The sequence below is a fragment of the Pholcus phalangioides genome, unplaced genomic scaffold (genome assembly GCF_987345545.1).
Source record: "Pholcus phalangioides strain wild (caught in Gottingen) unplaced genomic scaffold, Ppha-v1.0 ptg000014l_1, whole genome shotgun sequence".
NCBI classification, from domain to species: domain Eukaryota; kingdom Metazoa; phylum Arthropoda; class Arachnida; order Araneae; family Pholcidae; genus Pholcus; species Pholcus phalangioides.
The window spans coordinates 27,524,846-27,536,811 of NW_028301607.1; the positions used below are offsets into that span (position 1 = coordinate 27,524,846).

At 44.7% G+C, this 11,966-nt stretch overlaps 1 protein-coding gene across 2 annotated transcripts; it reads left to right on the forward strand.

Annotated features, from left to right (window-relative positions):
- The first annotated feature begins 574 nt into the window (after positions 1–574).
- On the forward strand, positions 575–11,366 carry LOC149078386 (inactive fucosyltransferase B-like). 2 transcript variants are annotated; one of them, XM_089242035.1, is made up of 2 exons: positions 575–764; positions 8,805–11,366. In XM_089242035.1, exon 2 carries the CDS (start codon positions 8,871–8,873, stop codon positions 10,128–10,130), a length of 1,260 nt encoding a protein of 419 aa, XP_089098161.1. In that variant the 5' UTR covers positions 575–764; positions 8,805–8,870; the 3' UTR covers positions 10,131–11,366. The 2 variants fall into 2 exon arrangements, with proteins under 2 accessions (XP_089098161.1, XP_089098162.1); XM_089242036.1 differs by having other exon boundaries at positions 656–926; positions 8,805–10,461.
- The last annotated feature ends 600 nt before the right edge of the window (positions 11,367–11,966 follow it).

Here is an 11,966-nt window from a genome sequence, read left to right on the forward strand (position 1 = left end):
AATCTTATATGGCACTGAGGTTTTTTTCTTCAATAAAATATTTCAATGCGATTTCTCATTGTTTAAAATGCATTGTTGCTTAGTCTGTTTTTGGTTTTTTTGTAGTGAAATCTATTGTTACAGACGTTTTTTCTCGGACTGCTGTTTTGGAATTTTTTTTTCCCCGAAATAAAAAATTTTTTTATTAATTTTTCTCCATCAAAATCCATCGCGTTAAAAAAAAATTCTACTGTCACCGAAATATTTCTTATCCATTATTAGAAACATCATCAATAATTATTTCTGTGACTCCGGTTCATTTCGAGAAATCCATTGTAGCAGAAAGTTCCAAATCATTTGCTGCATTGAAAATGAGTGTCACTGCTTTTTCCCCCGTATATAAACCAAACATCTATTGTTTTCTTTCATTCAATTACATATCGCACCATTAGATCCCATTTTATGACGTTTTTGGCGACACATTTGGCTGCACTTTCGCCAATAAGTCAATTAAAGCCAACCTTTAGGTTTCAGTGTTGCCAGTATCAATTTCTTTTTTTTAATGTGTTTGGCTGTTTTTGTTTTTGGTTCAGGCGGCGAAGCAACCAGCCAAGGCAAAGGCCCTCCCTTTTTCTTATGGATCGGCCCCATATAAAGATACCAGAGGAAAAAGAGCAGACGAGAACAGCGCGCATTTGGAGTGTTTCCTTCCGATAAAGGAGGAAGAAGAAGAGCGAACTTCATCTTGACACTTCCGCTTGTGGTATGTTAGGAATTCGGAGCAGGTACCGTGGCCATTATATTATTTATTATATGAATTTATCATTTAAATGAAATAAAGCAGCCATCGTGCGGAGGGGGCTGTAGACGGCCGGCGAGAGGGCCGATAACTGCTGGACGTAGTTCCTGTGGATAACGAGCATTATCTTCGTCCAAATCGATGACGGGTAATAATATATATATAGTAAAGACTCTTAATGATCGAGATAATTGAATTCAAATGATCGATTCCTATGAATTCGATTATCAGCTCACCTCGATTAAAGATCGTTGAGATACTTGATGATCGAAATTGGTCCCCCCCCCCCCCCCATAATGTATTAGCTTTGGTTGTGATGGCTATTGAGCGTCACGAGTTGAATGCATGTAAACACATGCCCGGTAAATGACTTTAATATATCAAGACCCGTATTTATCGGACTCATATTATATCGGATCGATTGACGTTATAATAAGGTCTGATTTAACAGTATCGTGGCCTCGGATAAAGGGATTTTCTGGCAGTCTTAAATGCATGGAGTTCCCCCACCTCCCCGGGTACGTCAGTAGCGACAGATTTATGTTTTGCCGCCCGTGGGGCAGTAACAGGAGAACTTTGTGCCGCTCTTCTAGTCCAATTTTCTTAACCGTTCATTTCACGAATCCACCGCCCTGTGCTGTGATCCGCTTGCGACCCCTCCCATCCCCCGTGAATACGCCTGTCTCCCCGACTCTTTTGCTCATTTACATGCTCGCACTCTTTGTCAGGCATCTTCAACCCGTTGCTCGCGAGCACCACGGTGCTCCCCGCTGTACCCAGCGTGCTCGATGGTCGTGTCGAATTTCGTGCTCGCGAGCACTTGATCAACGTTCCACGTGGAACAACTTGTACAAATTGCTTTCAATGATCGAAATCGTCTTGATCTCGTGCATTCGTATGCCAAACTTGCCGTAATGTAATATTCATAGATATGAAATGCAACGCACAAAGTCCCCACACCCCCAATTCTTGCGTACGTCTTTGAATCCAGTACAGTTATAATGGTCGTGTGAGCATCGCACTGGACTATCATCGTGAGGATCCAGATTCGAACTCCATTGACCGCACGGTGGTGGTCAGCTGAAGTGTTTTCTGTTGTTTTTCCAACTTCGAGGCACGAATGCGAGCCGGTCTCCCATCTGGAAAATGTCTTTACGCATAGAGCAGGCAGACCTATAACACGATACTCGCAGCATGGAAATGCAAGCACTTTCCATCTTCACTTGAGATAAATAATACGAAGGTTTTAACAACTGGATGTTGCGAAGATATATTTTGGAAAGAGAAAATTCAACTGCCCCTGCGGGGAATCGAACCCACGTCCTTTCACTTTCCGGGTGAACACACTAGACTGCAGAGGCACCGAATCTCTCAATCTTTCCTTCGAGCTCGTGTACACTGAAAGAGACTACATGGACGGCTGGACCAGACTCAGGCCAAGCGCACAACTGCTGACGCTGCCACCAGATGGCGACTTGTACAAGGATGACCTTGTATAAATAATCATCTTTGTATAAATATATAATACCCCTCCCAACGGCGATCTCTAGATCCGCCCCTGGTACGAGGTGCATGTACTTGGTTAAGTAGTACAGCATAGGCGGAGATAGACTTGGACGTCTGGGGGGAGGGGGCAAGATGTCAATTCATGTACAGTCAAACCTCGTTAGTTCGTCACCCGGTTAACACGTAACTCCGCTTACCGAGTCACTTTTTGAAACTCCCAATTTTCCTCAGGCAGGAATTGGCACAGCTATGACTTACTCCGTTTAACGAGTCACTCCGCTTATCAAGTCATATTTTTGCTCTCCCAAGAGTGACTCATTAACGAGGTTTGACTGTATACATTAGATCAGTCGACTCCACCTTTTAACGCTGGGGGGGGGGGGGGCATCTCCGCCCATGTAGTACAGTGATACCCCCGACTTATGGTTTTAAACCTCCATCTGAAGGAGCGATATAAATTGGCAGATTTTCTTTATTTCTCATCTTCTCGCCTTTCCTCTTGACGCGACTTCGCTCCTTGAAATATTTCTCTCCAAGAATGTGACGTCAAAAGATTCAAGCTCTACTCAAAAAATGCGTCTAATTTGGAAAAAGCGTATTTAGGATGAGATAAAATGGTAAATGCGAGAAGACGCAAGTCAACCCATGACTCACGGGCCGAAGGTCAACGGCACAATATCAACCCACTATCAAATATGGCACATTTTTGCACAGAGTCTGCGTCGCTCTAGTCTGTTCGAATTTGGAGGGTGCCATTGCGAGTTGGGTGGGGGGGGGGGATCAGGGCCGTAATTAGACTGGGGCATTCAGGGCACTGCCCTAGGGTCCCCAAGCCGGAAGGGGCCCCAAAAAATTACTTATTTTGTATAATAACAACCAAGGCCGTTTTTTTTTTCTACTGATCTGAATGTGCAAGAAAATATGAATTAGTGGTAATTTTTTTCAAAAATTTTTGAAGACCTCAATGTTGGGACACAGGAAGGGGGGGGGGAAGACTTGGGGGAGACATCCCGAAATGTGAGAAAATGACCGGAAAAAGATGGCGAAATCTACTGTTCTATCACTGGTACCCCCCGAAATGAAAGGGAGCCCCCCCCCCGAACTAAATTTCTGGCTACGAGCCTGATAACAACCCTTTCAAGAAGGGCCCCGGAAACTCGCGTTACGCGGCCCTGGTCGGGGGTCCACTCAAAAAAAAGTTTAGTCGCCGTGAGCAGAACACCAAAAATGCATTCAGATACAGCAGGAAACTTACCCACTGAGAGGGAGGAAAAAAAAACAAAAAATGTTTTTTTTTAACAAACTTCAAGAGAAATTTGTGTGGAATATAAGCCGTATTTATTTCCAGCAGTAATTCATTTCATTTCCCTAGAAATAATTGCTGTTAATCAGGAAGTCTGCGGTTGGAACCAAATAATAACGAATTCAATTTGATACACAATATTTTTCGTTGTCGGGGGCCGCACGAAATCACCTCGCTGGACAGCTGTTGTGTGGCCGCCCCTGTAGTGTGCATTACAAATCTCTTCAAATATTTACGTAGCCTTTAAATTTATTCAGTTAAAATGAAACGAACTCGATCAATATATTTTCGACCCCGTTTTACAAGCCCCTAATATTTCGCGGCTCGATGCGACTTCGCACTGCCCTTAATATGACCAAGGTGATTCAGACTAAATTTCCTATAATAATTAGGAAATGGCAGCGTATCTTTTTAATAAAAAATTTTAGCCTAGGAAATATTTTCAAAAAAATCGTCTTTTTTAATCCGTGCACTGATAATCGTGTTATGCGCAGGTGGATAACATCTGGACGTAATGAATAATCAGGCAACCGCTCACACGAACATAAAATGCATTATTTTGTCGGATCCGAAGCTCATTAACGTTCCTTGACATTTTAATTGACACGTGCGTGTTCGTCCGCGATGCTGTTACATTTGACGGGAAAAATGCCACGGTTTTCTTTTTCTATCGTATGTGCTAGTATTTTTGTATACTACTGCTCTTCTATTGTAGCTGATTATCAAGCTTTGGTGGCTTTTTGCTTACCACAAGCAAAAACGAGTAACGTTTTCTGCTTGCGTATGCTAATTTTTTTTATTTAGAGGTACTCATTTGACAAGCTGATTCAGAGAGAGAGCAAGGTAACTTAATAGCTCCTTCGTGTGCTTCTGGGCAGGGCACTGGAGCTAGCATATAGCGTGAGTGTTTTCTCCACACTGATACGTTTCTGCTTACGTTGGACCATTGATGGGTGTGAGACTTTTCCAGGGAAAATAGAAAAAAAGCTTGAATATTTCTCCACATTTTTGAATGATGTTGCAATGAAAATAAATTTTGCAGTTTCACAAACCATAAATACCCAAAAAAAAAAAATCTTCTGGAACCATAAGCGGTAACCTATGCGCCAGATCGAGTGTAGCAACGTGCTCTCCGAAGTACCTGAGTGAGCATAGATAGCATGTAGCAATCTAAAGCATTCAAGCAAGCACAGCGCGCACTCTGAAATACTTGGTTGAGCATAGCGCGCACTCTGAAATACTTGGTTGAGCATAGCAGGCACTCTGAAATACTTGGTTGAGCATAGCAGGCACTCTGAAATACTTGGTTGAGCATAGCACGCACTCTGAACTACTTGGTTGAGCATAGCACGCACTCTGAACTACTTGGTTGAGCATAGCACGCACGCACAATCCTGAGAAGATGGATTCAGGAAAAAAATTCAACTGCCTCCGTGTGGAATCGAACCATCGCTCTCGCAATCCGGGCGAGTGCACTAGACCAGTGTTTATCAACCCTTTTCATCCCATGCCCTCCCTTTTGGGCCATTTCTTCTCGTGGCTCCCGTCTTATCCGCCCCCCCCCCCCATCCAGGAGCGAGACCTTTCTACTTATTGAATTTAGTCAAAATTGAATTTTATAATGAACAGAAATTTTATAAATTCTCTGTGGCCTACTTAACCACTTGTCGTGGTTCCCCTTTCATCTGATTTTCTAATCCCCCCAATCCGCCTTAGAATATCCAAGGACCGCGCGGCCCCCATGTTGAGAAACACTGCATTAGACCACCCACTACAGAAGCAACGAATATCTTATCGTAGAGCATATAACAATATACCGGAGCGAGTACAGCATGAACACACGAAAGCACTAAGTGGGGATCACGATATACGCATAGCAACGATTCAAATCAATAGAGCTATCGTAGCACAATCCCCGGATCGAACCAAGCTTACTCGCACTGGGAAGTAGTGGAGCTTGCATATCGGGAACTCGCTGACTGTACTAGATACAGAACACACCTCCTGGAGATAGGCCTCCACACGGGTTTCCATAAACGTCATACTACCTAGCAAGTTTGCCACATTTTGAAACACTGCATCCTATTTGTTTCTTCTTACTTTGGCGTAGAATCTTCCTGATTGGCTCACAAATACCGCATAGTAATTAGATGTGGGGCATAGAAATCGCCAATTCTGAGCCCGATCATTTCTTTTCCGCACAATGATGATACTGGCAAGAGCAGGGAATTTTTTTTGCCCTGAATATTTCTGAGGGAAAATGGACTACTTACTGACGTCACAAGCAGAGTGCAGAGGCCTTCTATCTCTAGGAGGTGCTGGCGTAGCCAGCGCACCTAGAGATAGGCCTCCGCACTCCTTGGACTCGGTTACAAAAAGAATTTTTTTAAGTCATTTGTCATTTTGCTTTGGCTTGAGTCAATCTTATAGGATACTGAAATAGTGTGCTAGGGGAGAAAATGTTTAAGTTTTAAAAAACCCTAGAATTTTTTGAAAAATATGTCACGGTTATGTTGCCTGGGGGGGGGGGGGGATACCATCCCCCATCCTACTTTGTTTTAATTTTTTGAGTGGGAGCCCTGCATTATTTACTTTTAAACTATTCGTTGACTATTAAACTATTCTGCCTCGCGTTATTAGCATGTTGGGCTTAGATTTGATGCTGTCGTGAACACACACACGACTCGTCAGAAAATTCAGTCATGTGCCAAAGAAACATTAATTTATAGTCGTTGCGGCTGGAATCAGTAAGTGTAGAACTAACCATCCAATGAATCTTTTAATGTGTCTAAATAATCTTAAATATTAAATAGTGTGTTTAGTTTCGTTTTGGAATTCTGTGGTGGTCTGAACCAATCTCAAAAATATGGCTTTCGATCTATAAGTAAGTCTTGCTAATTATAACTAATTAGAAGTGAGATAAATGCACAGATACGTGCGTACAGCTAAACAACATGCTGATGTATGATATTTTCATTTGTATTTTTGTGTATGCTTTGTTTCTGATTTCTAAATGATAATGAAATTTGATTTTGTAGTTATGTTCTGACCAAACACCACAGAATTAATTTTCAAAAAAATTAAGCAAAAATTAAATACTAGGCATAATCGCGATAAGACATTAAACAATAAGTATAATTCATAGAAATTAATTATTGGATAAGTAATGTAATGAATTGCAGACAAAAACCTGAATTTTCTAACAGATAAAAACATATTATCCGGGGGGGGGGGGGTGCGGGAAGGTAAGTCACATTGCTGTGGGGTATAAGGGGGGGGGGGAAGGAAAAAAGTTGGGAACCACACACTGCGTTAAAACAAGGTTATCATGTTTATCCCGATTCGTCAAACAGAGCATCCGAAAATTTATAAGGGAAGGAATTAACTATACATTTGTTTGAATGACCTGCACTTCTTACAACGTTATTGTGGAGGCGTGTCCGGTTTTTACTGCTCAAAACGGATACTTTCCTATAAGTATTTGTTGGATTTAGTATTCCACTATAAAACTGAGTTTTTGCGACGGTGTATTGTTGATACTAGTTATTATATAATAACTTAATTATAATATAGTATTATAATAAATATTAATTAATAAAATAAGTAATTAACGATAAAACTTAATCCAACAGAATTTTGTAACGATTAATCGTCGTTTTTCTATTCGTTAATTATTTCTGATAATAAAATCGAATTAATTATTTACGATTAATTTTAATATGACGTGGGGGCGGCGGGATCGCGTATGAATCAGTGTAATATGTTTAATTTTAAGATAAAATATTATCAGTTGCCATCTAAATACATAATACTCACGTGATGGCTCTATGATGCCAACTGATCATTCACGCGGACGGTGCACTATAACCTCCACCAGCTAAAATCAAGCTGGATCATCTCGCTTTCTGACACTGCCGCGGTTTAATCTGGAAGCTGTTCACTATGGACATCCCTTTAGGCTGGTAAACAGCGTCTCTCTTTCTTCCAGAGGCCAGCCCCACTGCTGTTGTAAACGTGCCACAAAATCGTTCTAGTGCCGTCCGCAAAATGTCTAAGCCCGGCTGGCGTAGCGGATTCTAATCATTGGAGTACACCTCACTAATGTTTCTTAACCTTTTTTTTTTGCCCGTGGCTCCCCTGTATTACCCAGGGTCTTCAACCCTCATAAAGAAGCGAGATCCTTCCTACGTATTGAAATAATTTTTTTGAGTAAATTTATACTGAACAAAAATTTTGTAAATAAGATTGATTTCTAGACCAGTGGTTCTGAACCTCGGCAACCCCCACGGCCCAGTTTCATTCATTTTTGTGAGTGGAAGGGCCAGTCAAACACGAGACCAACGACATTCGCGGCCCGGTAAGAATGAGGTCAGGGCCGGGTACTGGGCCGCGGCCCGGCAGTTGAGAAACAATAAATTCTAGCCCAGTGGTCTAGAGCAGTGAATTCCCCTCTAGTCCGAGTTCCATTCAGAACTGTCTCAACATCGTGGGCCTTAGGCAAAATTATGTGCTGGTAGTCTCATAATTAGCCGCTGTGGTGGTCCGAGTGGTCATAGTGACGGACTCGCATCGCGGGGACCCGGGTTCGAGCCCCACCGTCACCACAGTGGTGGTCGGCTGTAGTTGGTTTTCTGTGGTTCCCAACTTCAAGGCCCAAGTGCGAGCCGATCAGTCGTTACACTTCACTCACTCCACTTCGGGGATATAGATAGCAGCACTAAAAATCATGCACAACACTAGATACGCACTCACTGTTAGGTACACATACTTAACTTCCGGCACAACTCACTAGGTAGTAAATTGCCCATGGCGATAGACCTCAGTTGTGCTCGGCTTGGGAAAAAAAAAAAGTCTCATAATTAGCGGGAAAAGTAGCAAATACAAATACAACGCCACAACAGGCAAATTGCCCAACGAGGTGGCTGGCATCATGAATCCCCGAGCCATTTTTGGAGGCCCTACCTACTACTGCTACACCACACATGCACCCCGCCCCGGGGATTTTCAATTTTCTTCTCAAAGGGGATGTTACGTTTTTTCCTGCAAAATCTCGGCTTGGGGGGGTGGGGGTTAGCACCCCAAACCCCCTTGCTTACACCAATGGTTACAACGGACCTGATCCAGCGGTTAAGAATACGAAATTTTTCAAAAATTTTTGGACCTTGATAATGAGATGCTCCATCCTATTCCCGGTTAATTTTGGTATTCTGATTACAGGTCTCTCTTCACGATCATCCGCCACCTACCCCTTGATCCTCCTCATATGTGCAGTGCGAAACAGTGATGCTTTATGGTTCCAGACCGGTCGCCTCATCGTCTTTCCTGCTGCCTTACAAGACCATACAGAAGAATGTCGTGGTGTTCGTCTTAGCCTTCCCAGTCGCCGGTTTGTTCCTGTACCTGCTTTTCAACCCCCTGGGATCCACGGGGGTGTTACCTCGTCCTCTAGTCCGGGAACGATACCAAAGATATGAAGAAGCTCTCGGCAAGACCGTTCGTGACGTTGATGAGCAGAGACTACTTCCGGGTCGCAATTTCACCATACACGTGTGGATGCACGGAGAACGGATGAAACGCCGATTCCTGAGGTCGTACAAACGCAATGAGAACGATCCGTACGAATCCTGCGGTTCCCGTAACTGCATCCTCACGACCGATGACTCCCTGGTGTCTGAAGCCGACGCGGTTATGTTCCACCTGCACCAGACAAAGGGACCGCAGGAACTCCCGAAACGTCACCCGCCTCACCAGGTGTGGATATTCTTCACGGACGAGTCGCCTTACCATACTTTCTACGCTTCCAGGCGTTACGTGATGTCGGACTACAATGGTATCTTCAACTGGAGCATGACGTATCGCGGTGATTCGGATGTTCCGGTCCCGTACGGCCGGACGTTACCACTGACCGAATCCGAGAAAGCGGCGTTGGGCGCGCCGCCCAACTACTCGGCAGCGAAGACCGCCCCCGTGGCCATCCTGGGGAGCAACTGTGGCGGCAGGAATGGTAGGTGGAACTACGTGCGAGAGCTCAAGAACTACATCGACGTGGACGTCTACGGTCGCTGCGGTGACCTCAAGTGTCCGGGCCACTTCACCCGCGATTGCCCCGACATAGCCAAATACAAGTTCTACCTTGCCTTCGAGAACACCAACTGCAGGGAGTACATAACCGAAAAACTCTGGTGGAACGCCTACCACAAGGACGTCGTGCCGGTCGTCATGGGTGCTCCGAGGACCGACTACGAGAGGCTGTGTCCCCCCGGTTCGTTCATACACGTCGATGATTTCGAGTCGCCGGCCGACTTGGCGTCGTATCTGCGGGACCTGGACCGCAACGACACCGCCTACAACGAGTACTTCGTCTGGAAGAGGAGCTACAAGGTCCTCAACGAACACGGCTACTTCGGGTCGCCTTCGCGGCACCTGTGCCGTATCTGCGAGCATCTGAATTCGGGGAAGGGTCTGCCAAAGATATACAATGACCTGTCCTCGTTCTGGAGCGTCGAGGGCGATTGCCAAAACCCAAAGAAAGAAGATTCCTAAAAGACGTATTATGTGTATGTGAAATTGTGCCTGACCAATCGGATTGATTGACTCGTCGAGATTTTCAATCCGAGGTTGGTTCGTTTTTTGGATCGGAGCTGCGTTTTTTTGGCGGCACAGCTCGAGTGCGGTGTGAATCCGGGGTCCCCCACTCCAATTGGTCTTGCTTACCGCAGTCGCGGCCCTGTTTTTGATACAGAAAAGGGTAGAGACGCGGCGGATGTTAGCATTATTTTACACCTGTCTCAAAGAGTATCCATGGTCATACCATATTAATACAGTTCCTGTTCGTGGAATGAACTAATGCGACTCGTTGAACCTACATATTGCCAAAAAAAAAAGAACTGAGCGTACATTCCGCCAACCGTTTCTCAAAGCGACCTTCAACTATTCTCAGACATCCGTCTGTCTTTTGTGGCCACACATGGCACGACGTCTCCACTTGAAAAGCTTCCGCTGTATCCAGGCCGGTTATTTCAATTTTTTTCTATCGGGGGGGGGGGGGGGTAGCAAAGTACATCTACTTAATATTAATATATGTATGTGTATATTTCACCTTGTTTGTCCGTTTCTATTGCATTTGTTAAAGTGGGGATGGGGTTGCAATCACCCCTCCCCAACGACTTCCCCCACCAAATAATGGGTCTGGCTGTATCATAGGTGGGGATGTAAGGAAGCTTTGCATCTCGGAAATCTGTCCCCCTCCCCTCCGAGGGCCACTGAGAGCAAACAGGCCTACAATGGTACAATTATTCAATCGCTACACTTCACTCATAGTTAGAGAAATTGGTGGCAGAGATGGCAGCACTACACACATGACGAGCATTACACAGAAACAAACCCCGTCAGGTTCACTACACGCACATTCCAAGATATATTCCACTTCGTTAGAAGTTCTGCAGAGGAATATTGCCGAGGTGCATGCGTGGTTTAGTAGGCTTTCAAACGGCTAGGTTTTCTAAGAGTTTTTTTCTTTTCAATATTGTTGAAGGCCACCTCCCCCTTCCTACGTTATAGAGTGCTGGGAGAGATCCTGGATTTTTCACGATCCTTTTTTAGTACATTTCTACTATGAAAAACAAAAAAATCACTCCTGACTAGAACATAGGTTTCCAACTGGTGTTCCACGGAACCCTCGCGTCCCCCTAATAGCAAAGGTGTTCAACCTTTTGAGAGAGTGCGGCCACTTAAGTAACCTGCGGCGCTGCTCCAGATCAAGTGCCGCGGGATACTCGAGTGATCTGTACCCGTGCCGCTGGTGAATTTGGTGATCTGCAAATTCGGAGCGGGGACATTTCAGTGATCTGTAACTGTGCCGCGGGGTCACTCCAGCGGTCTGGAACGACATTCCAGGTCACTTAAGGCACAGATCACTCCTGCAGCCCACTGCACATTCATATATCACTTGAGTGATCTTTGAATGTTCTGCGGGTCACTAAAAAGTAACCTGGGATGCCATTCCAGATCACTTACGCGGCCCTCGGCTTGATCACCGAAGTGTCCCGCTACGATTTTACATATCACGTAAGTTACTAGCGGCACAGGTACAGATCACTCAACTGACACATTTAAAGATCACTTACGCGGGACTGCACTGCGGATCGCTCAACTTGTGTGTTCCGGGAATGTGCCGTGGACTACTTGAGTGATCTTTAAATATGCCGCGGGTCACTGAAGTAGTCCACGGCACATTCCGAGATCACGCAAGTTGAGCGATCCGCAGTGCAGTCCCGCGTAAGTGATCTTTAAATGTGTCAGTTGAGTGATCTGTACCTGTGACTATGGTAACGTAGGTGATATGTATAATCGTAGCGGGACACTTCGGTGATCTGTAAT

Coding starts and splice junctions, on each gene's coding strand:
- LOC149078386 (XM_089242035.1), top strand. CDS start 8,871: ATGCTTTATGGTTCCAGACCGGTCGCCTCATCGTCTTTCCTGCTGCCT.